The sequence below is a fragment of the Lycorma delicatula genome, chromosome 1 (genome assembly GCF_047948215.1).
Source record: "Lycorma delicatula isolate Av1 chromosome 1, ASM4794821v1, whole genome shotgun sequence".
NCBI lineage: Eukaryota > Metazoa > Arthropoda > Insecta > Hemiptera > Fulgoridae > Lycorma > Lycorma delicatula.
This window is the reverse complement of record NC_134455.1, coordinates 188,006,108-188,030,096: the sequence shown is the minus strand read 5'-3', so window position 1 is coordinate 188,030,096 and position 23,989 is coordinate 188,006,108. Positions and strand designations below refer to the sequence as shown.

Genomic DNA, 23,989 nt, shown 5'->3' with positions numbered 1-23,989 from the left:
AAAATTCAATTTGTTTATGGTTTGAATGGTGTGATGAGCTGTGTGCAGGTGGGCATTGTCATGCAACAACACTTTCTCCAATAACAGACCTCTGTGTTTGTTGTGAATTACTGGCTTTAGCTTGTTTTCCAACAATTTACTGTAACTTGCACTGTTGATCGTAGTCCTTTTTCCATGAAGTCTTCCAGTACAAGCTCTTTTGCATCCCAAAAAACAGTTAACATAACCTTTCCCGCCAATGGCTCAGTCTTGGATCTTCTCTTTGTCAGAGATCCTGGGTGTTTCCACTTCATATTCTAACTTATAGCGATAAACCAAAGTTTCATCATTGGTGACATTCTGCTTAAAAATGTGTCGTCTTCCTTGTTGAAATGATTGAGTAAATGTTGGAAGATGTCAACACGTTTGAGCTTGTGTTCTGCAGTAAACTGTTTTGGTAACAATAGCACACAAACTTTACAGAAGCTGAGCTCCCTCTTCTTGCACTACATTTGTCTGGCCACTTTTAAACTTCTTGATCCACACAAAAAACACTTTTACATGATAAAGCACTGTCCTCATATTGTGATAAAAGTCTACAAAGAATTTCATCCCCTTTCACACCCTCTGATCAGTGAAATGGGATCACTGCTTGTTGTTCGTCTTTGGTGTAAACTGCTAGTGCAGTGGACATGTTTACATTGTAATAGCTGGCAGGTAAATTCCACACACGTCACAGCAATTCTAAGGACGCATGTGCAGAAGGCAGTATGACAACCTTGAGAAGGTGTGTTATGGTGAAAACGTAAATAAGTTTTTACTTTCCCTCATATAATGGGATTAGGGAAAAAGCTTCTTTGTATTCTCCTGATAGATTGCTTTAGGATCATATAATACTGGTAATATTAATCAACACTCGTTTTTGAAAGCTGACATATCATCTCAGTATTTTTTTAAAGTTAGTATTTATTTTGGTCCCTACAGAACTTTTTTAACAGTATAAAGTTGACACCTATGAAAGTCAATATCACAGTTTTTTATCCAGAAAACAGACGTTCTACAGTGATGGGATACTGATATTGTCTCAAAAATGGAAAAACGTGGTTGATCAAAGTAGCACATATTTATTTTAATAACCTTCAACTGAAGTATAAAAAGCCCTGTTTTACTTTTACATTAAAATATAAAGAAACTGCATGCACACACACACACACACACACACACACACACATATAATTTTTGTTCAATATATTAATGTACATGTAAAATATTTTATTACATATATACCGAACAAGAATTTTAATTTATGTTAATCCCAGTCAAATTTCCACTGTTATCCTGTATGAAATTTCAAAATCCTTTACTTGCTGTATCACACTGTAACAGGACCAGTGTAACTGACCAAGGTAACAGATTTCTTCCAATTAAGAAGAAAGAATGAGAAAATAATAATGAAGACTCAAGAAGGAACTAACAAGGATTTTTTTCTCAGACTAACAGATTTGCTTAACAATGTTCTTTGTAATACAGACAATAGAATCTCCAAATGCTGTTGTTCGACCAGAAGGGTTACTGTACCAAAATAAGAATTTAAGGGAAAATGTAAGGTCGCAGACGATAAAAATTATTATACTTCAAGATTTAAGGGATGAGGTGGGTACTGATCTGCAGGCCAGGGGATATAATTACGGCCAGTAACCAGAGAGAGTTAGTAGTTCTGCGAGGCCATGTTCAGTGTAGTCGTGATAATAAACGAGAAGAGAGTAGTCTTGCAAGTCTGAGTTCAACACAGTTGCAGTGGTATTCTAATAGTTACTGCTATCAGTAAGTGGGTGGTAATAACGAGCAAAGAGTACATCACAAATATTCCATCGTGACAGTGGATGAATGCAGGAAGTTTTTTGGTGAGTTATTGGTAAACAGTAGTGAAAGTGAGATGGTATTCTACTCATTCATAAAGTGTAAGTAGTTCTATTATAAACAGTAAAAGTAATAATACTTGCAGAAAATTGAATTGTGTTAATCTAGTGTTATCTTGTTGTTAATGCAATATCAGATTCTAGCGGTGATTATGTTTTTAGTATATTAAACTGTATTCTGGTTTTTATAATTTAACTGTCTTTTAACAAGTCTTTTCCTTATCTGAATTGCTACTATTGTGTATGTCTTCTATTCATTACTATTATTGTTTCTGCTGTTTTTATTATTTATTTTATTTCTTATGTTTTTAGAGTACTAAATTGTGTTTATGAGAAATTTTTAGTTTATTAGTCTCTCAATAACCTGGAATAAACTCTAATAGTTAAATATAATATAATAACTTATACATGTTTAATCCATGCTATCAGTTTCAACAATCTGTACAGAACTGCTTCATAACATAATAAGAGCATTTGAAGCAGCTTTGATTATGGTAGTTATATGACACTTAAAAAATGCAACTAATCATTAAATACAATATGTTTAATTACTACTAATAATTTTACTGCAGTGAGTTAATTTTTTCTCATAGCAGTAAAGAAGTTTTAGTAAACTTCAGATAGTAGTTTACGAATCTGGATCAGTTTTACATCCAAGTAATTCAAACTCAGAGAATTTCTCATACTATAAAAACAAACATTAATATGTTTCTCTATGTCTAAAATTAAACAAATAACATTATTTCATTACGTGTGATCCTGTCCACACCAAATGTCTGTGATATTTTCTCCATCTAAATGTTGTATGTGATTTACTACACGATTTCCTTCGTATTTTTCATCCTCTATTATTCTTCGCCCACATTGTCCATATGCATTATTACCAAGAATAAAAACACCTTCATTATCAGAGAGTGCAACAAGATGGGCTCTTCCAGCAGACACCTTTAATATTTTAGTTTTTTCTGACTTTAATGGAAGGTCAATAGGAGCAGGAGCCAAAATAGTTCCTAAAGGATGATCTCGATGAGGATCATGATATCCTAGTAGAGAAAAGATATTAATTCAATTTTAGCTATAAAAGTTCTCATTCTTTTCTAACTATAAAATGCAAGTAAAAAATTTATAAAAATTATTTACAAATTAATAAAAGATTACAGTTAAACATATGTTTTATTTTGTTTATATAATAATATACCATGCAGATCACATACCAATCCTCCTAGTTGTTTAAGATCTACATACCTAAAATGCAGGTTTTTATAAGCTATCATCATTTTAAGATGATACTATCTTTTTAAGATGCCTTTGCGTTCCCTTAAAGAGTAATCATGTAGTTATCTAGAGTAATGTCTGTTTGCTGCTGTATTACACAAGAATGTCAGAACTAATTTTAATAGTATCTGTAGAATGAAATATTATTAACCCTACAACATGTGAAACATCTAATAACCATAAACAAAATTTTCTTTCATATAATGATAAACAAGTGAAATATATATAAATAATTTTATATCACTTGTAAGCTCTGTAAAAAAAATCACAGATTTTACTAGCTTGTTATACAATATGAAATGGTATGTGTAAATTTTTGTGACCTCATGCAAATGACAAATACATATGTTAAATGCTATTAAAATAAACGTTATACAGTGACATGACATGAGTCCCAAAAATGACATAACCACTATCAATAATAATAAGCTTTTTCATTATAGGCTTTTTGGTAAAGTGAAGAATGAAGTGATTTTCCATTTACTTGATCATTGAGCCAATTATAAGACAGCTTACCAGCACGTCAAGCCCATCAAAATTCAGCGATGTTCAGTCCTATAAGTAACACAGTCTGTTTACCACAGGAACTATGATATCTTGTACCTCAGGTGTGTAGGGCCAATTTACATCAGATCCTTCTTATTTCTCTGATACAGTCCTGTTTTGATCTTGAATGGTTCTGAGAGCTCACCTCTGAATTTTACCTTTGATTTAGTGTTTGTGAGGGTCAGTTTTATCACGTTTATTAATTTGGTACGTAGTCTGAGGTGTCTTAGAATTTTTAGTAGAGATTCTCTTTCAATGCAGTCATAAGCTTTCTTGAAATCTACAAATGTTATCACCATGTCTCTGCTTTTTTACTGTTGAAATCCATTATTAGCTTGAGACTCATGATCTGGTTTGGACAGTTCCTTCAGGGTCTGAAATCTCCCTGGTATTCTCCTAGTTCTTTCTTGAATTTTAAACCAATCCTGATGAGGATGATTCTTGAAAGAATTTTGTATGTTGTGTGTAGGAGTGAAATTCCCCTGTAATTGTTAGGGTCTGTTTTGTACCCATTTTTGTGTAACAGATGGATGAGGGCTATCGTTCAGTGTTCTGGTAGTTTTTCTTTGATTCAGATACAAGTTGTTTATAAAGGGCAATTTTTGATGATCTTCTTGCATGTTACAAGATCTCTACAAAAGTTTGATCTTCTCCTGCTGCTTTGTAATTCTTCATCTCACCTAGTGCTTGGTAGACTTCTTTTATTACGGGAGGGTTGATATGTTCTGGTGGGTTGTTTTGGGGTGTTGGTGTTGAAGTTTAGGCATCTGTCAGTTCTTCACAACCTAGGAGTTTGTTGAAATATTTAGTAGGATTTTCATGTTGTCTTCATTGTTACGGGCTAGTTTAATATTTTCATTCTTTATTAGTAAGGTTGGGGGAACATATTTTTTGGAGCTGATTCTTGAATGTTTTATGTAGTTTCTTGATTGTGTTTTATTGAATTCTTCTTCTAATGAATTTACTGTGTCTTTATGGTGTTGTCTTTTTATTCTCTTTAGAGTTCAGGTGGTATCCTTTCTTTGTTTTACTAGATTTTGGAAGGTTGGATACTTACATATTAGCCCATAGACCAATAAATTGCAAACTTCTGGGTTATTGTTAATATCACCTGATATAACCATTGTATTACCATTTTTATAAACATTTATATTTATTTATTTTATAAATATAATTTAACAAAATTTAACCTATGCTTGCTAACCTTGACTAATTAACACAGTAATGTTTTGAGTATTTAAATAATAAATTAACCCACAGGATTGGTCTAGTGGTGAACGCGTCTTTCCAAATCAGCTGATTTGGAAGTCGAGAGTTCCAGCGTTCAAGTCCTAGTAAAGTTAGTTATTTTAACACAGATTTGAATACTAGATTGTGGATACCAGTGTTCTTTGGTGGTTGGGTTTCAATTAACCACACATCTCACGAATAGTCGAACTTAGACTGTACAAGACTACACTTCATTTACATTCATACACATCATCTTCATTCATCCTCCGAAGTATTATTTGAAATGTAATAACTGGAAGCTAAACAGGAAAAAAAGAAATAATAAATTCAGTATTTATTGTTATTTAAATAATCAAAACATTACTGTTAGGGATTAGTCGAGGTTAGCTAGTGAAGCAAGCTTAGATTAAGTTTGTTTAATTTATATCTTATAATTATAAGCAATAATGCTTATATTTTTAATATGTAAAATATGTTAATGATCCTGTAACTTTGAAGTATTTTCAAAGTTATGGGATCATTAAGGTTATGTTTGATGGGCTAATATGTAAATACCAAAGCATATGTCTGATTTTTTAAATTGGTGAAATAGCCATGCTTCATGTCTTTTCTCCACTGTTTCTTCATAATTGCTGTTCCACCATTGATGTTCTTACAAAATCCTCAATATATATATATAATTCTTTTTTTATGCACAACTATTTTACACAATCGCAATGGTGTAAACAGATTAAGAGTAGAGAGGACCTTATATTATTAGTTTTTTCACCTTTACTTTACCTTTGCATATGTGTATATATATATATATATATACACATTTTTTTATATACATGAAAAGAAATCAATTCAGTTATCAAATATTCCAACAAGAAACAGATAGGAACAAAGGGGAATGGATCCTTAGATGACATTTGATGGATTTAAATGAACTATCATGTGAATCCCTCCAACACTACTTCACCGTATTATAGGTAACTTTTTAATAATTTTTTTTTTACATTTTTTAATGGTGGTTATGATTGTCGTTTTTTATTCTCAACAAACACTACTCCAAATTAGAATGATGTCCTAATAACACCAGAAAGTAATAAAAATACAATTGTTAACTGAACCATTTTTCACTGAAAATTGGAAGAAGTGCTATTTTCTAATAATCCCATTACTTATAATAACATGACTCGATACTCAGTACGTCCATGCTATATGAATTTACCTACATTAAATAAAAACAAATCAGAAGGAAGACATAAATGTTTAAAGAGGAAACTCAAATGTAGAAAAGCAAACAGATCTAATCTACGAGACTTGTCAAAAAGTTGAACAACTGTTATCACAAAAGTTCCTTGCGTTTTTAGAGATTCAAATATATAAGTAATAATTGAATATGTAAAAACCTTCCCTGTATGACTCATGAGACCTTGCCAATAGTGAGAGGGATAGAGTGCTCAGTGATACAGAGTAGTTGGACCAAAGGTGCAACCATATAGAAGTAGTATCTGCTGAAAGCCAGATTAAGGAATGATTCTTGAAAAAGGGCAGCAGCTCTTTCAGTAGCTGTTAAGGACATAGGACAGGAAGAATTACACAGCCTACCAACATCACTGAAAGCAATGGAAAACAACAGCTGTTTTTTTCCCAATTCTGGAAGTAAACTATTCCCTTCACATCTTTGGCGGGGACTGCTAAGGAAGGGATCACCAGAAATTCTATGAGTCAGAGCGTGGAATGTTAGAAGTCTAAAAAAAGGTTGGTAAGTTAGAAAATTTAAAGAAAGAAATGGGTAGGTTAAATGTAGATGTAGTAGGAATTAGTGAGGTTCGGTGGGTAAAGGAAAACTATTTCTGATCAGGTGATTTTAGAATAATTAACTTTGTGTCAAATAAAGGGCAGGCATGAGTAGGTTTCATAATGAACAAGATAGAGAGAGAGTAGAATATTTCAAAAAGCTTAGCAATTCAAACCGACGATTGTTAACATCTATTTGCTTACAAGTGCTCATGATGAAGAAGATGAGGTAGAGTGTATCTACGAAGCAATTAAACATATAAAAGGGGATTAAAATTTAATAATAGTTGGAGATTGGAGTACAAGCATCAGAAAAGGCAAAGAAGGAAATATTGTGGTTGAATATAGGCTGGGCAAAAGAAATGAAAGAGGGGGACCAACATATTGAGTTTTGCACACAGTGTAATTTAGTAATTGCCAACACACAGTTTAAAACTCATAATAGAAGAATATAAACATGGAAAAAGCTAGGCAATAATGCTAGATTATATCATGGTTAAGCAAAGATTTAGAAATCAACTCGTTGACAGGAGCAGACATTAACAACAACCATAATTTAGTGATAATGGAATGTAGATGATTAGGGTTTAAAACCTAAAGAAAAAGTGTCAGATGAATTGATGGCATTTAGAGAAGCTTGAGGAAGAGGTAAAGAAGATTTTTGAGGAGGACAACGTTAAGAGGTCTGTGTAAAAAAGATAAGGTAAAAAATATAGAAGAAGAATGGGAAAATAATAAAAAGGAGATTCTTAAATCAGCAGAAGCAAACTTACGTGGAATAAAGAGAATTGGTAGAAAACCTTGGATATCAGAGGAATATATTACAGCTGATGCATGATGTTATGATGATACAGAAAGTATAGTGATGAAGAAGGTAAAAGGACCTATTGAAAATTAAGAAATACTATAAACAGAAAATGCAGATTAACAAAAGAAGAGTGGATTAAAGAAAAGTATTCAGAAATGGAAAGAGAAATGATCACTGGTAAAATAGACAGAGCATACAGGAAAGTTAGGAGAATTTTATGGTACATAAGTTAAAATTTAATAATGTGTTAACTAAAGATGGTACACTGATTTATAATGTGAAAGAAAAGGTTGATAGGTGGGTGGAATATATTGAAGAGTTATACGGAAGAAATGAATTAGAAACTAGTGTTATAGAGGAAGAATAGGAAGTTGAAGAGGACGAAAAGGGAGATACAATACTGAAATCTGAATTTAATAGAGCATTAAAAGATTTGAAAAGCAGAAAGGCTCCTGGGATAAACGGGATACCTGCAGAATTAATGCACAGTGCAGGTGAGGAAGCAATAGATAGATTCTACAAACTGGTGTGTAATATTTACAAAAAAAGGGAAGTGCTGTCAGACTTCAAAAAGTGTGTTATTGTCATGATACCAAAGAAAGCAAAAGCAGATAAATGTGAAGAATACAAAACAATTAGCTTAACTACCCACGCATAAAAAATCTTAACTAGAATTCTGCACAGAAGAATTGAGAGGAGAGTAGAAGAAGTGTTAGGAGAAGACCAATTTGGTCTTAGGAAAAGTACAGGGACAAAGGAAGCAATTTTAGTGCTCAGATTAATAGTAGAAGGAAGTTTAAAGAAAACAAGCTAACACACATGGCATTTATAGACTTAGAAAAGGCATTTGATAATGTAGACTGGAATAAAATGTTCAGAATTTAAAAAAATGTAGAGTTCAAGTATAGGAATAAAAGAACATAAGAAAGAAGCAGTAATAAAAAAGGGATTCAGACCAGGATGTTCCCTACAACAATTCCTTTTTAATCTTTACATAAAACTAGGAGTTAATGATGTTAAAGAACAGTTTAGATCTGGAGTAACAGTGCAAGTTGAAAAGATAAGATGCTACTATTTACTGATGATACAGTAATTCTAGCTAAGAGTAAAAATGATTTAGAAGAAACAATCAGTGGAGAAGTCCTATGCAAGAACTAACACATGAAAATAAACAAGAACAAAATTAAAGTATTGAAATGTAGTGGAAATAAAGTAGATGGACTATTGAACATAAAAACAGGATGAGAAAAGACTATGGAGATAGAAGAATTTTTATAATTGGGAGGTAGAATTACTAAAGATCGATGTAAAATGCCGAATAGCACAGGAGAAACAAGCTTTCAGTCAGAAATATAATTTGCTTACATCAAAAATTAATTTAAACATCAGGAAAACATTTTTGAAAGTATATGTTTGGAGAGTAGCTTTATATGGAAGTGAAACTTCGACAATCGGAATATTTGACAAGAAAAAATTAGAAGCTTTTGAAATGTGGTACTATAGGAGAATGTTAAAAAATCAGATGGGTGAATAAAGTGACAAATGAAGAAGTGTGGCGGCAAATTGATGAAGAAAAAAGCATTTGGAAAAATATAGCTAAAATAAGACAGGCTTATAGGTCACACCTTAAGGCAACCTGGAGTAGTCACTTTGATATTGTAGGGGCAGGTGGATGGGAAAAATTGTGCAGGCAGGCAACATTCAGAATATGTAAAACAAATTGTTAGGGAAGTAGGATATAGGAGGTACTGAAATAAAATGACTGGCACTAGATAGGGAATCTTGGAGAGCTGCATCAAACCAGTCAAATGATGGAAGACAAAAAATAAAATGTAAAAAATAGATTAGTACATACCTATTTGAGAATCTGTATTTATTCCACAGCCAAATAATTTATGTTTGTCATTGGATTTAACAGCAAAAGCAGTAAAAAGAACATAAGAAAGAAGCAGTAATAAAAAAGGGATTCAGACCAGGATGTTCCCTACAACAATTCCTTTTTAATCTTTACATAAAACTAGGAGTTAATGATGTTAAAGAACAGTGTAGATCTGGAGTAACAGTGCAAGTTGAAAAGATAAGATGCTACTATTTACTGATGATACAGTAATTCTAGTTAAGAGTAAAAATGATTTAGAAGAAACAATCAGTGGAGAAGTCCTATGCAAGAACTAACACATGAAAATAAACAAGAACAAAATTAAAGTATTGAAATGTAGTGGAAATAAAGTAGATGGACTATTGAACATAAAAACAGGATGAGAAAAGACTATGGAGATAGAAGAATTTTTATAATTGGGAGGTAGAATTACTAAAGATCGATGTAAAATGCCGAATAGCACAGGAGAAACAAGCTTTCAGTCAGAAATATAATTTGCTTACATCAAAAATTAATTTAAACATCAGGAAAACATTTTTGAAAGTATATGTTTGGAGAGTAGCTTTATATGGAAGTGAAACTTCGACAATCGGAATATTTGACAAGAAAAAATTAGAAGCTTTTGAAATGTGGTACTAGAGGAGAATGTTAAAAAATCAGATGGGTGAATAAAGTGACAAATGAAGAAGTGTGGCGGCAAATTGATGAAGAAAAAAGCATTTGGAAAAATATAGCTAAAATAAGACAGGCTTATAGGTCACACCTTAAGGCAACCTGGAGTAGTCACTTTGATATTGTAGGGGCAGGTGGATGGGAAAAATTGTGCAGGCAGGCAACATTCAGAATATGTAAAACAAATTGTTAGGGAAGTAGGATATAGGAGGTACTGAAATAAAATGACTGGCACTAGATAGGGAATCTTGGAGAGCTGCATCAAACCAGTCAAATGACGGAAGACAAAAAATAAAATGTAAAAAATAGATTAGTACATACCTATTTGAGAATCTGTATTTATTCCACAGCCAAATAATTTATGTTTGTCATTGGATTTAACAGCAAAAGCAGTAAATCCAAAACCACAGGTTACATCTCTCACCTTAAAAAAAACAAATGTTATATATGTTAAGGTGAAGTTATTTATGTTAAATTAATTTTTTTGTTACTAAGTTTGTGACTGATACTTGGCCACAGAGAGCATCTTCTAAAAGTTGATTAAGGTATCCAAGGATGAACCTTTATTAACTGTAATAACTGAAATGCTATAATTCTCTTTCAGGAATTACTCTAAATTGAATTTTTTCTCTGATGTGAATATGTTAAATAATAATGTGGTATAATCTATATTTTTTACTATAATATAGTAAATAAGATTATACATTCATGATGCCATAATAACAGATTTAAAACTGGAGGTCTGGATTAGTAAACAAGAACTGTATATTTTTATACAACAAATTTTATGAATGTGTTCAAATGAAATTTACAATCATCATTCATTTAATCAATCTGAACTCAACTCAGTATTAATAGAAATACTGAGGATGTCACATTACCGTTAATTTTAATAACTTGCTGAGCACTACTACTATATTTTACTACTCAGCTATTTACTAAGCAAAAATATTTATCTACACATGAGGTTAATAAAAAGAAAATAAAAAAATTACTTTTTTGAGTACAATGACAGATTCTTCAGTTCTACTTCAGTAACATATTCCTGTATTACTCCAAATTGTGTTTTGTTAATAAATCTTATTTAGTAATGTTCTTCATAATTATATAACATTTTAATGAATTTAGTCTTTTTTTTTTAGTATCTATTTATTTTTTAATATCTGTTTATTATTATGGCCAGGTCTGTTCAAAAACTCAAAAAAGAAACTGTTAAAAGTGACAGAAAAAATGAATAATATTTTTTGCTTTTATGATATGCTTTTTTGCAACATAAAACAATTTGTTTGACAATTTATCAAATAGTGAAAAAGGTGCAATAAGCACAAGTGGGTGAAATTTTCTTTGCACTTTTTAAAGAAAAAATTACTACCAGTTTTTTTTTTTAAGTTTTCCTTTCCTTCCAATATATTTTATACAAACACAAAACTTCATCATCAGCAATTTTTTAATTTACCACAGATCTTCATATTACAACAGAAGATAAGCTCACTGCATCAGTTTTTTTTTACATATTGGTAAGGCCTTTGATTAAGTTGATCATAATCTGCTAACACAAAAAATGAAAAATTATGTTACTGGTGTAACTTTTAGACAAGGTTTTTTTTTGTTTTATTTACATTAGATTCAATACTTTATGAAAATAAGAAATGTTTGTATTCAAGAAGAAAAATTTGTTTATAATGAAAATAATAATAAAATAATATTCAATCTTTACCTAGTACCGAATTATAATGTATTCATACTATAAAATAAAACAAATTCCAACTGCAAGATTTTTATAATGGGGAGTTATTACTACTATCTGAATTTATATTTTAATCATGAAAATATCAGTTTTACGAAAAAAAGAAATTTTTTCATAAAACGAACTAAAAAAAAAAAAAAAATAAAAAAGATTTTGACTTTGTTTCTTCTTTATACTAATTATTATTATTTTTTAACAGAAATAAAAAAAAAAACACAGCTGTTACTGTTGAACTGTTATTTATTTAAAAATAACTTTTACTACACAATAAAGTTATTAATATAAATTTATCAGAAATTATTTTCTTATACATACTACATTTAGCGAATTAAAAATACATTCTCATAATACTGGATTTTAACAGCTTAACTTCAGTAATTTCACTTTATAAGTTTTGCTTTTCCAACTGATACATTCAGAGGAGAAAGAATATTTTTATAAAAAAGTTAACAATGTCAGGATCATCACGGTCAACACGTCCGACATTTCGATGTAAATATTTACCTAAACTCAAGAGAAGATATAACGCAAAAAAAGCAAAATACTGCAAGAAAATAATAAACAATTTTTTTATTGGAAATCAGTTTATCAATCTAAATGATGCTAATATAAATCAATACAATTACTATAAATATGCAAAAAATTATAGATCAAACAACCATGAATATCAGTTACAGAGAGTAGAAAACAAAAGTAATTTAACACAACCTTCAAATTTTGAATTTGAAAAGGCAGCTGATGATCAAGATAAAGATGATATATTTAAATACAATTTATCAGATATTTCTGGACAACAGCAAACTAAGAAACTATTAGCTTCTAAGTTGCCAAATAATACAATTTCATCACAAATTGTAAAAGATTATAATTCAGATAATTGTGCTTCATTATATAAAGAAAATTCAAGTAAAACATACTCTACTAAATCTAAGAAATTACCATACATTCCTGGATGCACAATAACATCTGAAATTAATAATCCAGTTAAACTTTCTACTATCACTTTGCAAGATTCCTTAGAAGATGAATTATCATATGTGGATGAAGGGATTCAAAAACTGGCACTGAGAGACTTAACAAATTCATCAAAAAAAATAATTGGCTTGCCTATAAATCCAAATTCTTTAATGTTACATTCACCTCCAGATTTATTATGTAAATTTAGTGAATGCATTCAATTAAGAGAAAAGAAAAAGAATTTTAATTCTATATCTTCAAAATCACATAATGCTTGTTCTCATAAACAAGTTTTCTATAAAAAAAATAGTGCATTACCTTCTTCAAGGGCTAGTACACCTTGCAATGAGGAAAAATCTGAACAAAGAAATTGGGAGATTTCTCCCATCGCATTATGCAATAAAAAAATACCTAATTTCATGAATAATTTTGAGCTTTACAATAGTCTTGAACATATTTATTTCCCACAAGGTAAAATAAAAATTAATGAAAATAATTACACACATGAAAATGATAAAAATTATTCAAATGATATTTCTGATGGTAATATAAACCTCTCAAACTATCAAAAGGCAGAAAGTATTGATGAAAGTGATAGTATGTTATGGAATACACAATTTGAAAGTTGTCCAATAAAAGAGAAAGATGGCTCAGATGAAAAGTTTGAACTAGATTCACTTTACCTGGGTAACACTGAATATGAAAGTAAGCCAATGCAACAAATCAACACCATCTCATTAGGAACAGATCTGTATAGACTATCTGAAACAAGAAAAAGAGACGTCTACGCTGAAAATATAGTTACTGCCTGTAAAGAGAACTGCAGTCATACTGATGTAAAAAAAGATGAGAAATTAAATGACACGAAGAATGATAGCTGCAGTTATCAACCACCAATATCTAATAATATATTTGACATCACTTTTAATAACAGTTTATACTTTTCATCAGATGATCATAATTCAACAAAAAGTTCTGAAGAAAGCAATCATGAAAGTTCATTTGAGTCTTTGAACTCAAAACGAATAATTTCAAGACTAAATCTTACTGAACAAAATGCAAAAATTTTGCCAGGAAAGAAATGGAGAAGATCGTTACTAGCAGTTGTAAGAAGCAAACAAGTGTCATTAGCAGGAGAAAAAGGACATTCAAATGAGGCTATAAGAAATTGGAACATAAGACTTTCGCTTAATCCACAATACCAGTGTACTTTAGTAAAAACAAATAATAGTGATTATGTTAAGAACCTCACAGAAATAAAAGAGATTTCTTCAGCTGAAGAAAAAGTGTCACATCATAGTGCTTATTTATATAATAATTCTTTAGACCGTCATGATACTGTAAAGGAAAATGTAGAATTAGATAGTACTTCAATGATTCACAAGCAAATTGCAAACCTACTGCAAATGGATAATCTTGAAACAACAATGTCAATTTCATCAAGTTTCTTAGATCATGAAAAATCTGAAGAGAAGGTATTAAATCTGTGTGGCCAAACATCACCAGTAAATTTTACAGATGTCTACTCAAAAAATAAACTTAAAAATTGTATCAAAATTGGAGAAGGTCTCTATGGGGAAGTCTTCTGCTTTTTCCCTAATCAATTGAGTAAAAAAACAGTTTTAAAAATCATACCAATTGAAGGAAGTAGACTGGTAAATTTTACCCCTCAAAAATCTTACAGTGAAGTCTTTTCTGAGATGTGCATTTCACTCTCGCTTAACAGTCTTAAAGATTTTATTAATGACAACTACACTGAAGGATTCTGTAGTATTTTGAAAATAACCTGTTTAAAGGGAAAATATCCAGAAAAAATGATTGAACTTTGGAATAAATATGATAAAAGTAATGTTTCAGAAAATGAATCGCCAATAATTTTTGATTCCAGTCAACTATTTATCGGTTTAGAAATGTTACATGGAGGAGAACCGCTGGAAAGTTATCAGTTTTGCAGTGCCAGGCAATCATATTCTATTTTATTACAAGTAATATATTCTTTAGCTGCTGCTGAAAAAGCCTTTGAATTTGAGCATAGGGATTTACATTGGGGTAATGTCCTAGTTTCAAAAACGGATAAAAGAAGTATTAAGTACATAATAGAAGGTAAAGCATATTATGTTTCAACATTTGGCAAAATAAGTACAATAATAGATTACACTCTGTCAAGGATTCGATCAGGTAATTTTGACATATATAATGATATTGGTAAAGATAAGGACCTGTTTGATGCATATGGTGACTACCAGTTTGATGTTTATCGAAATATGAGGGAAGATGTAAAGGATAACTGGCAATTATTTATTCCAAAGACTAATGTTCGTTGGATTCATTACTTGGCAACAAAATGTTACAAAGGAGTTTACTATAAGAAAAATCACAATATTCATAAAACATATTTATTAAAAATAAAACATCTCAGGGACTCAATAATGGATTATTCAAGTGCTGCTAATATGGTTGAAAGTTTGAACCAATAGTAGTTCTGATCAACAATAGAATTTATAAATTATCTTTAAAGGACTAATTGATGTTATTAATTTAGAAATTTTCTTAAGAAAAGAAATAGTTTATTATAAAATATATGTATAATATTAAAGATCTTATGTGCAATGTATAAAATCTCTTCACAAATAAATTCATAAGGAGAGGTCTAAACACTACAACAAAATATATAGTGTGATGCAAGTTCAGAGATCCAAATAATGTATATTTTATTTTATTAAATGGATTTGTATAAAGATTTGTAGTGTACCTATGTTCAGGGATCAAAATACAACAATCTTTGGAGTAAGATCAAAAGTAGGCAGTTAGTCTAAAATCTCAAAAAAAAAAAAATCAAAAGATGGTTATAAAGGTGAGGAGGTGAGTCAACTGGTGCATCATATAGAATTTATGTATGCTACGCTTTCATAACAGGAACTACTGGAACATAATGAAAATTCTGCTTTAGCAGGTTACCATTTTAATGAGGTGCTTTTTTGTAAAGTTGAGATTATAAAAAAAATAAAATATCATGATAGTTTATATACCATTATAAATGGTATAAGGTCTTTAAACCTTACCTTAAACAATAGTTTGCTCTTCCATTCTACTATTATTATTATTATTATTATTATTGGATCAATAACACTTGTAGATGTATATTTAATTTTATGATGTCATTTTTTTAAATATTCAAGCCATCCATCTGATGATTTGAAATCCTTTTTTCACAACATTCTCACTATCAGTATGGATTGAACAAGAATAATCTGGAATCCCATATGTCTGTGCTTAAAATGAACTACTCCAAAACAATCTGTATATATGAGAAATGATTTGTTTATTTTGTTACATTCTGTTTCCAATATTCTGTTCAGCTATTTATAGATCAACCTCAATTCAAATTTGCATCAAAATAACTCAAAACAGCAGAACAGACGCTAAACTAAAAAGAACACATTACTTTTTAATGTCTTGTCAGGTAAAGTAAAATTTGATAGGTTTTATCTGTTTCCAAGATCATTACAGTATTTTCTTTCAAGGCAGAAATGAATTGTAGTGCAATAACATAGGCTACCTCCATTCCATTACTGGATTAAAGGTCAGAAGCAGTCTTGCTGAGCTATGATTCATTTTAGAATTCTGTATTAGCAGAAAGAAAAAAGTAATGCATTGTTGTCAAATATTCCACCAAGGTGAGAAAGAATTACTCTTCCCATCCACATACTGTAAGTTACATTTCCTTCATGCCTGAAATGTATTTCACCTACCTTACGAATAAATCCAAAAATATGACAACTTGGTCGTTGATAATACTGTGGCAAAGTCTTTCCTCTTTTTAATCTTGTATGGATACCAAGTGCTCCATGTTCCACCACACCCCACACATATACTCTACGATCTGATGGAGATCCAACAGGATATTCAAAAACTATTGACAGATTAAACATAATTTTATAATCAGTATTTTACTGACAAAATAAAGTAGAAGTACTTTTTTCCAATATCTTTACAATCTTTATAATTATGTATACTTTTCTTTAATTTTTCACAATTTCCTTACTTCAAAGAACAAATTATTATCCTGCAAAATTAATAACCATGAACTGAATAAATATAAACAAGTAGTTTATTAACAGAAATGCATAAAAAAAATCGTTGCAGAATAAAATTTTCACTGAAGTAAATCTTAACAAAATTACATGATCAGATATGTGTAAGAAAAAAAAATAAAACAAATAAAATAAATAAATAGCAGCAGCAGAAGGATATAACTACTAAAAAATCTCTTCTTTGAGTTTGAGGCATTATGATCAGAAGTTCTCTTCTGATCATACCATACTCAAACAAACCATAAACACCATAATGGGTAGTGATAGCACAAGAGTTTATAGTTAAATTGTTATAAACCAATAGTGTATAAAAAATTATACTTAACCTGCACCAAAAAAGACATCATAATCTGTATAATTCAACTTTGCTTTAGGTTAAATCAATCTTAATGCTCATCAAATCTATGTCATTACAATAACTAACAAAACCAAAGGGGTCAATGGTTGATGGAAAACAAATTAGAATTTGTAATAATGATGCAGAAATTAGATAACCCTATTTTAAATGTTCTTTTAATAAACAAGTTATGTAGAAAACTACTACAAAAGTAAATTATAATTTGTAAAACATGTAAAAAAATGCAATGTATTACAGAAACTATATTAGTTTCATTTGGATCATAGAACCAGGATACACGCTCAGCATTCAAACATGCAAAAGTTAAGTTCAAACATGTAAAAAATTTAAAAGTATTTAAATTTTAAACTGGTTGGAAATGTTTTGTAGGCTTAACCATCACATTATGCTATTTAGGGTAGGTTAGGCCAACAGCAGAATGCGTAATCTATTTTTAAAACTTAATCACTTTTATTTTGATAAAAGTGGCTTTTATTTTTTTCCTAAGGAGGTCTCTTGAGTTGGTGCTCAGGTTCTGTTGCCATGGTGTGATTGTATTTAAGGAGTGAAATGTATCCAGAAGGTGCTGGAGGAAAATATGCCCGTTTGACAGCAGCTACTATATGTAGCATAACACAAGGCTTTGTCGGCCTTAAAAAAATTAAAACTAAAATTGTCTTCTCTAGTGGTTTCAGAATAGCCTTTCACATGTATATGAAAAGTACAAATTTTGCCCAGACAAAATATTTAAACTAGATTAAACTATTGTAATGACTGTAGTACAAGCTTTTTGAAGGTTGTTGCTTGTAAAGGTGCACAGCAAGTAGGCCAAATTGTGTCTGCAGAAGTTAGCTTAATTACTATGTGTGCTATCAATGTGAATGGAAATAAGTACCTCCAGTTTTTGTATTATCTCACAGCAGAGTGAAAAATGCTCTCGTGAAAAAAATCTCTTCCAGGCAGCATAGGTTTAATGAATTGTCTGTCTAGTGTCTGAATGATCAAAGAATTGTTCATCAAAGTTCCAGAACATCTAGTTAATAAACAAACTGTTCAAAGGAATCACCCATTCTTTTAATCATGGATAATCATGGAAATGGTCATTTGAATGCAATTTTGTTTCTTACGGAAAAGGTATTATTTTAACAATACGTTCACACTATCACTTCCAGCCATTGGACACTTGCATTCTCGGCCCTTTCAAAGTGCACCTTGCAATAGCCCAAAATCCAGGGAATGCAATGAGTAATTCAGGGAAAAAGATTCATGATCTTCCTGGTTCAACAGCAACAGCTTTTGATTTGACCTTTACTAGAAAGAACATTATTTCTGGGTTTAAAGGGTATGGTATACAGCCATTCACTAGGTCAGTATTCACAGAGGAGGACTTCATAACAAGCCTGGATCAGTACACTGATTTAGATGAAAGACCAAACCCTACTAAAGAGTCATCATGCTTTTGATCTGAAAAGGAATGCCAAGGTCCAGCTCAGTTGTAAAAAGCCCCACTGGAACCTCATGCACTAAGCCTGTTGAAAAATCACCAGGTCCAGATGTAGTGAGACCTTACCCTAAAGTTATTCCAAGGATTACTAAAGGAAAAGAAAAAATGTGAAAGCAAAATGGACAAGCATGCCAAAGAAAAATAAAGAAAGCATGAAAATTAGAGAAATCAAAGTCAAAAGGAAACTTGAACAATTTAAAGCTAATATAACAATAACATTTGATTTGCTAACATCAGAAAATAATATTAAATACCAAAAAGATTGGAGAATGGTATGCAGTTATTGATAACAGTAAAAATGAATCTACAAAAAATTGTTCAAATCTACTCTCCCTCCCTTATTTATTTTATTTTGACATACGGTCTGTATTTTATATTTAAAAAACTCTTTATTCTATGAGGGAGCCAACATTGTTTCAAATCTAGGAATATATATATATATATATATATATATACAGTCTGTAAATATTTAATAATAATGATAAATCAAGTACTTTACTAAGATACTTAAAACTGACGAAGTATGGTTTATGTACGCAGATGAAATCAAATTGCTCATTCCTAAAGAACTTATTTTGATAATTCCGAGTAATTACTTCAACTTCCATCAACAGTACTCTGGTAAATTAGCAATCAGTTTTGTGAGTTACGGTTACCTTTTCAGATTCTAATTCATTCTGTTTAATTGGAGTTGGACTCTGGGTCAGTCATAGATGACTGACACAGCTCTTTGCAAGGTGATTATTCATCAGATACATGATTAATAGCATGGAAGATTGTGGTGTAGTCTCTCACTGTAGTGACTATATTTCTGTTTAAACATAAATTCTGCAAAACGTCCTACAGGATGGTAAGTATTGCCATATCTAGATAATTTATCCCATCATTACAAATCAGCTGATTTTGAAGTCGAGAGTTCTAAGGTTCAAATCATAGTAAAGGAAGTTACTTTTGTATGGATTTGAATACCAGACTGTGGATATAGGTGTTCTTTGGTGGTAGGATTTCAATTAACCATACATCTCAGGAATGGTTGACCTGAGACTGTACAAGACTTCATTTACATTAATACAAATCATCCTCATTCATCCTCTGCAGCAATACTTTACAGTGGTTCCACAGGCTAAACAGAAACAGATCTCTCCACACATGACTAACTTAACTCTGACCTCTCTTTACAAAATGGATTAGCATCTGAAGAGGTTGTCATAGCCCATAAAACTAATTGCTAACTGACTAGAGTAGCGATAAATGATAAAGTGTGGACCTTAACCTTGCACAGGTCACCTACTGTCCAAGCTTGTTTTCTGACACTGGGATCTTTTGATCAGAAAAACACAAGATTGTATTTTATTTTTTTTGTAAAAAATACCGTTATAATAAAATATGAAAACTGCTCAAAATATATACAGTAATTTCTCAAAATTACTGCATTATGAATCAGACAAAAAAAAAGAAGTAAGTTCATTTGACTAAAATTGGGTTAGTTACAATGGTTCTCGGTATTGCATCAAATAAGTCCCCTTTGGATGATGGAAGAGACGAAAGTCAGACTGTTTGATAGAACATAACAATTTTATGGTATTTTACTAATTTAAATAATACTGTACAAATTTTCTTTCATCTGAATTTTAAATATAATTTATATTGAAAAATCTGTCTTGGTGTTCATTTGTAGACATTCATTTTTCATAAATTTTTTTGGAAATATTTTTTCCTCTTTTTCACTCTTAATTTAATACTATTAGTACCAAAAATGTAAAATAAAACGGGTGTGAGCACAAATTTCACTTTATATCTAACAGGTAAAATCTGACTGTATATATGGATTAAAAATGAAATTTGTATTCTGTAATATTTCATTAACGAAATATTTAAATTTAATTCTTGCTTGGTATTTTAAGTATACTTTATATGTGTCATTTTATCAGACGTTTATATTTGGTTTATAATCTTCAAAAATTAATTTTCTTATATAGCAAAAACTAAAACGGCCATTTTTCTCCATATTTCTATCAGCGACTAAAATATCTCAAAAATCAACCAGTTATAAATTACGGCCCCTTTTCATATGGACGATCGCAAATATATACCGATGTAAAGACAACAGAGATCTATTTTTGCTAGTCAACTAACAAGCCGATTATTGAGGTTATGTTAACGTCCGAAACAAAATAATAAAGTTTTATTTACCTGGTAGTTCTTCTTCTTCTGGATTCACTGGGTGTAATCTTTTTGCTTTATAATTTCTTACAAAAAGGAACAAGCATGTTTTTAAAGCCTTCGAGTAACGATTTAACTCTATAAATTGACCACTAACTAACATTTTAAATAACAAATACACTACATTTATTAACTTTCGATGTATAGTTACAAAATACCATCGTACAATACCGATATTTGTAGTATCGAATTATATCGATGGGGTAGAATTGACAGTTTGTAATATTTTCTGTTGCATTAATACTTTGAATCTTAATTTAAGGTATCTTTAAAATGAATCGTTAAAATATTCTAGAATGTTGTATAAAACATCCTTTTATATTGCTTTAACTGATTTGATTGATGCTATTACTATTAGGTTCTATGCTTATCTTTTAACCTCATCAAAACCATATATACTACATCCTTAAGTATTTTGTGTATTTAACCCGGTGTTCTGTTCACATTTACTGTATTAACATACATTTGGGTCAATATGACCCGTGACATATTATTTTTTGTGAAACTATTTGTATAGTGTATCTATACACTAATCGACCAGTATCTGGATCTTATAAGCTTTTTATTGATTACCCGTTATATTTATAAACCCTTGCCAGAAACAATTATCCACAATATGCCTGAAGATGTTGTCTAAATTCTTCAATTTTCTCCATATAATCAAGACCCTTCAATTTTATCACTTCATTTTTGATAAAATTGAAAAAAGATGAAATGAAGTCTCAAAGTATGTTATCGATGACACTGGGTGCAATTTTTGGTAATGTTTTGGGCAGCTTGTGATCCGTATAGTTGTGGAGGCAACATTTTAGATTCCACTTCATCTCTCTACCCTTAGAAAGTATACTAGTGCTTGCTGCAAAATTTCTTTAACTTTTTTCACCATCCTTGTCAGAATCATCACTATCACTCTCAGCCTTGACATTTGCATGATTTTCAATCTTTGATACTTCATTTTTACTATTGGAAACTGCTATTTCTTGAACTCTGCTCTGTTCTATTTGATATGCCATACTCATATTGTACAGAGTGGGCCATATTAATAGGACACATTTAAAATGCATTTGTGGATCATGTTGAACTCAACATTTACTACCAACTATGTGGAATACATTGCCAAAGGACAGGAGTTTTGTACTGTGTTTAGTGTTTGAAGATTGCATCCCTTAGATGGGCACCACCTTCGACAAGAACATTCATTGGCTCTAAAAATAATGTTCAGCATAGTTTGTCACAGGGTTTCGGCAGGGATGATTACTATCTCCATTCAGATGCTGTCCTGAAGTTCATTGATGGTAGCAGGTTTTGTAGTGTACAGCTTCTTTAGATAACCATAGGTACTTGTGCAGTGGAATTAGATTGGGGGATCTGGATGGCCAATGGATATTACCAAATCCGGAGATGAGGTGTCCCGGGAAGTGTCATTGAAGGGTTGCCATTGACACTACTGCAGTATGTCTGGTGGCACAATCCTGTTGCATTAACATCACTGATGTTAATAAACAGAACTATCTGTTATCTGCTGAGGTGAAAATGAGCTTCATCTAACATGAAATGTATTGCACAGTCATCACCTTTGCTGATTAGCCAACCACAGAATGTGGTTTGTTAAATCTTACGTTGGTCTAACAATTTATGCACCACCTATACCTTGTATAGATACAGTTTTAAGTCCTTTTTTAGGATTTGCTGCACACTGGTACGTGGAATATTCACTTGACAACACAATTGTTGAATTGACTTGTTTGGGCTTTGGTCCATGGCACTGGACACATGTTGAATGTTTATTACACTATGCGACGATCGAGGTCTCCCAGGGGACTGTTTTTTGTTTGTTTGTGGTCTCACAAAAGTTGTGAACAGCCCACAGTATGACCTTTAGGGATGGTGCTACCTGTTTCTTAAAATGTTATTTGAAACACCATTATGCTGTGACGATGGAGCTTCCACTACTGAAGAACGTTTTCACGACATTCAAAATTTCAACAGCGGTCCACATCACAATGATTCCCTACCACAACGAAAGAAAAATGTATCTCTAACTTTGATCCTTACACTTCCTGTTAAGCTATATGAAAAACATGCATGACTGTTATTGCTCGCAGTATTCAAATGTAAATGTTCCATCAATATGGACCTCTCCGTACTAAATAAAATAATGAAATGAGGCTAAATAAACTGAATTGTTTGCAGCTATATTTATGATACTGTGCCTGATATGTATGCAAGTGACATGTCCAGATGTGATAAAAATTCTTTGAAACTCTCTGAAACATCTGTTTCAATTGAATAGTGTGCCATAATTGTGATGATGATGTAGTACATACAATTTCAGATACATCAAACTTATAAACCAACAGTTATATTATACTGTATATGCACAACCACATATCCCCAAACCACCTTGTTCATAGTGTACATAATATAAAATGAAGGAAAAGTTGAAAAAGCTACTTTCACTTTTAAAGCTAATTCTAGTCCTGGACTTGATGAAGTAAGTAATAAGGTTCTTAAAATGATTGTCAAGCTAATTTCTAAGCCTTTATCTATAATTTTTAATGATGTTTCAAAAATTGTAAATACCCTTTCCATTTTTAAAAAAGCAAGAATTAAATCAATTTCTAAAGGAAGTGAGCCAATAAAATTTGAGAGTTACAAATCAGTTAGTTTAATTAGCAATATCACAAAAATAATGGAGAAAATAATAAAAGTTAGATTAATTAAATATTTAAACAAATATCAAGTAATTGGAATCTAACCAATTTAGATTTCAACCTAATAAAAATACTGAAAATATCCTAGTTGTATTTATTTATTAACACTATTGTTAATTATCTAAATAATGGTGAAAAATCTTTGGCTGTGTTTTCAGATCTTGCTCAGGACTTTGATACAGTCCCTCACAACGTATTACTGGGTAAGTTAGAAAAAATAGGTATTGGAGGTGTTATTTATGGTAATGCCACACGCGACACCATGGTGGAATCAGATGGGGGTGCGGGGTTTGTCCCTGGCTCCTGCACGGACCGGAATG

General features: G+C 31.0%; 1 protein-coding gene across 1 annotated transcript in view; it reads right to left on the bottom strand.

The window, feature by feature from the left end:
* The window catches only part of LOC142326159 (RCC1-like G exchanging factor-like protein), a 57,712-nt gene extending 36,608 nt beyond the window's left edge, over nucleotides 1-21,104 (bottom strand). The window contains exons 1-4 of the mRNA XM_075368406.1: nucleotides 20,926-21,104; nucleotides 16,550-16,710; nucleotides 10,415-10,517; nucleotides 2,650-2,941 (exon numbers count right to left, since the gene is read on the bottom strand). Of these exons, the coding sequence (XP_075224521.1) occupies nucleotides 2,650-2,941; nucleotides 10,415-10,517; nucleotides 16,550-16,710; nucleotides 20,926-21,058 (689 nt within the window). The 5' untranslated portion in view covers nucleotides 21,059-21,104. The remainder of the gene's footprint in view (nucleotides 1-2,649; nucleotides 2,942-10,414; nucleotides 10,518-16,549; nucleotides 16,711-20,925) is intronic.
* Nucleotides 21,105-23,989: the final 2,885 nt, after the last annotated feature.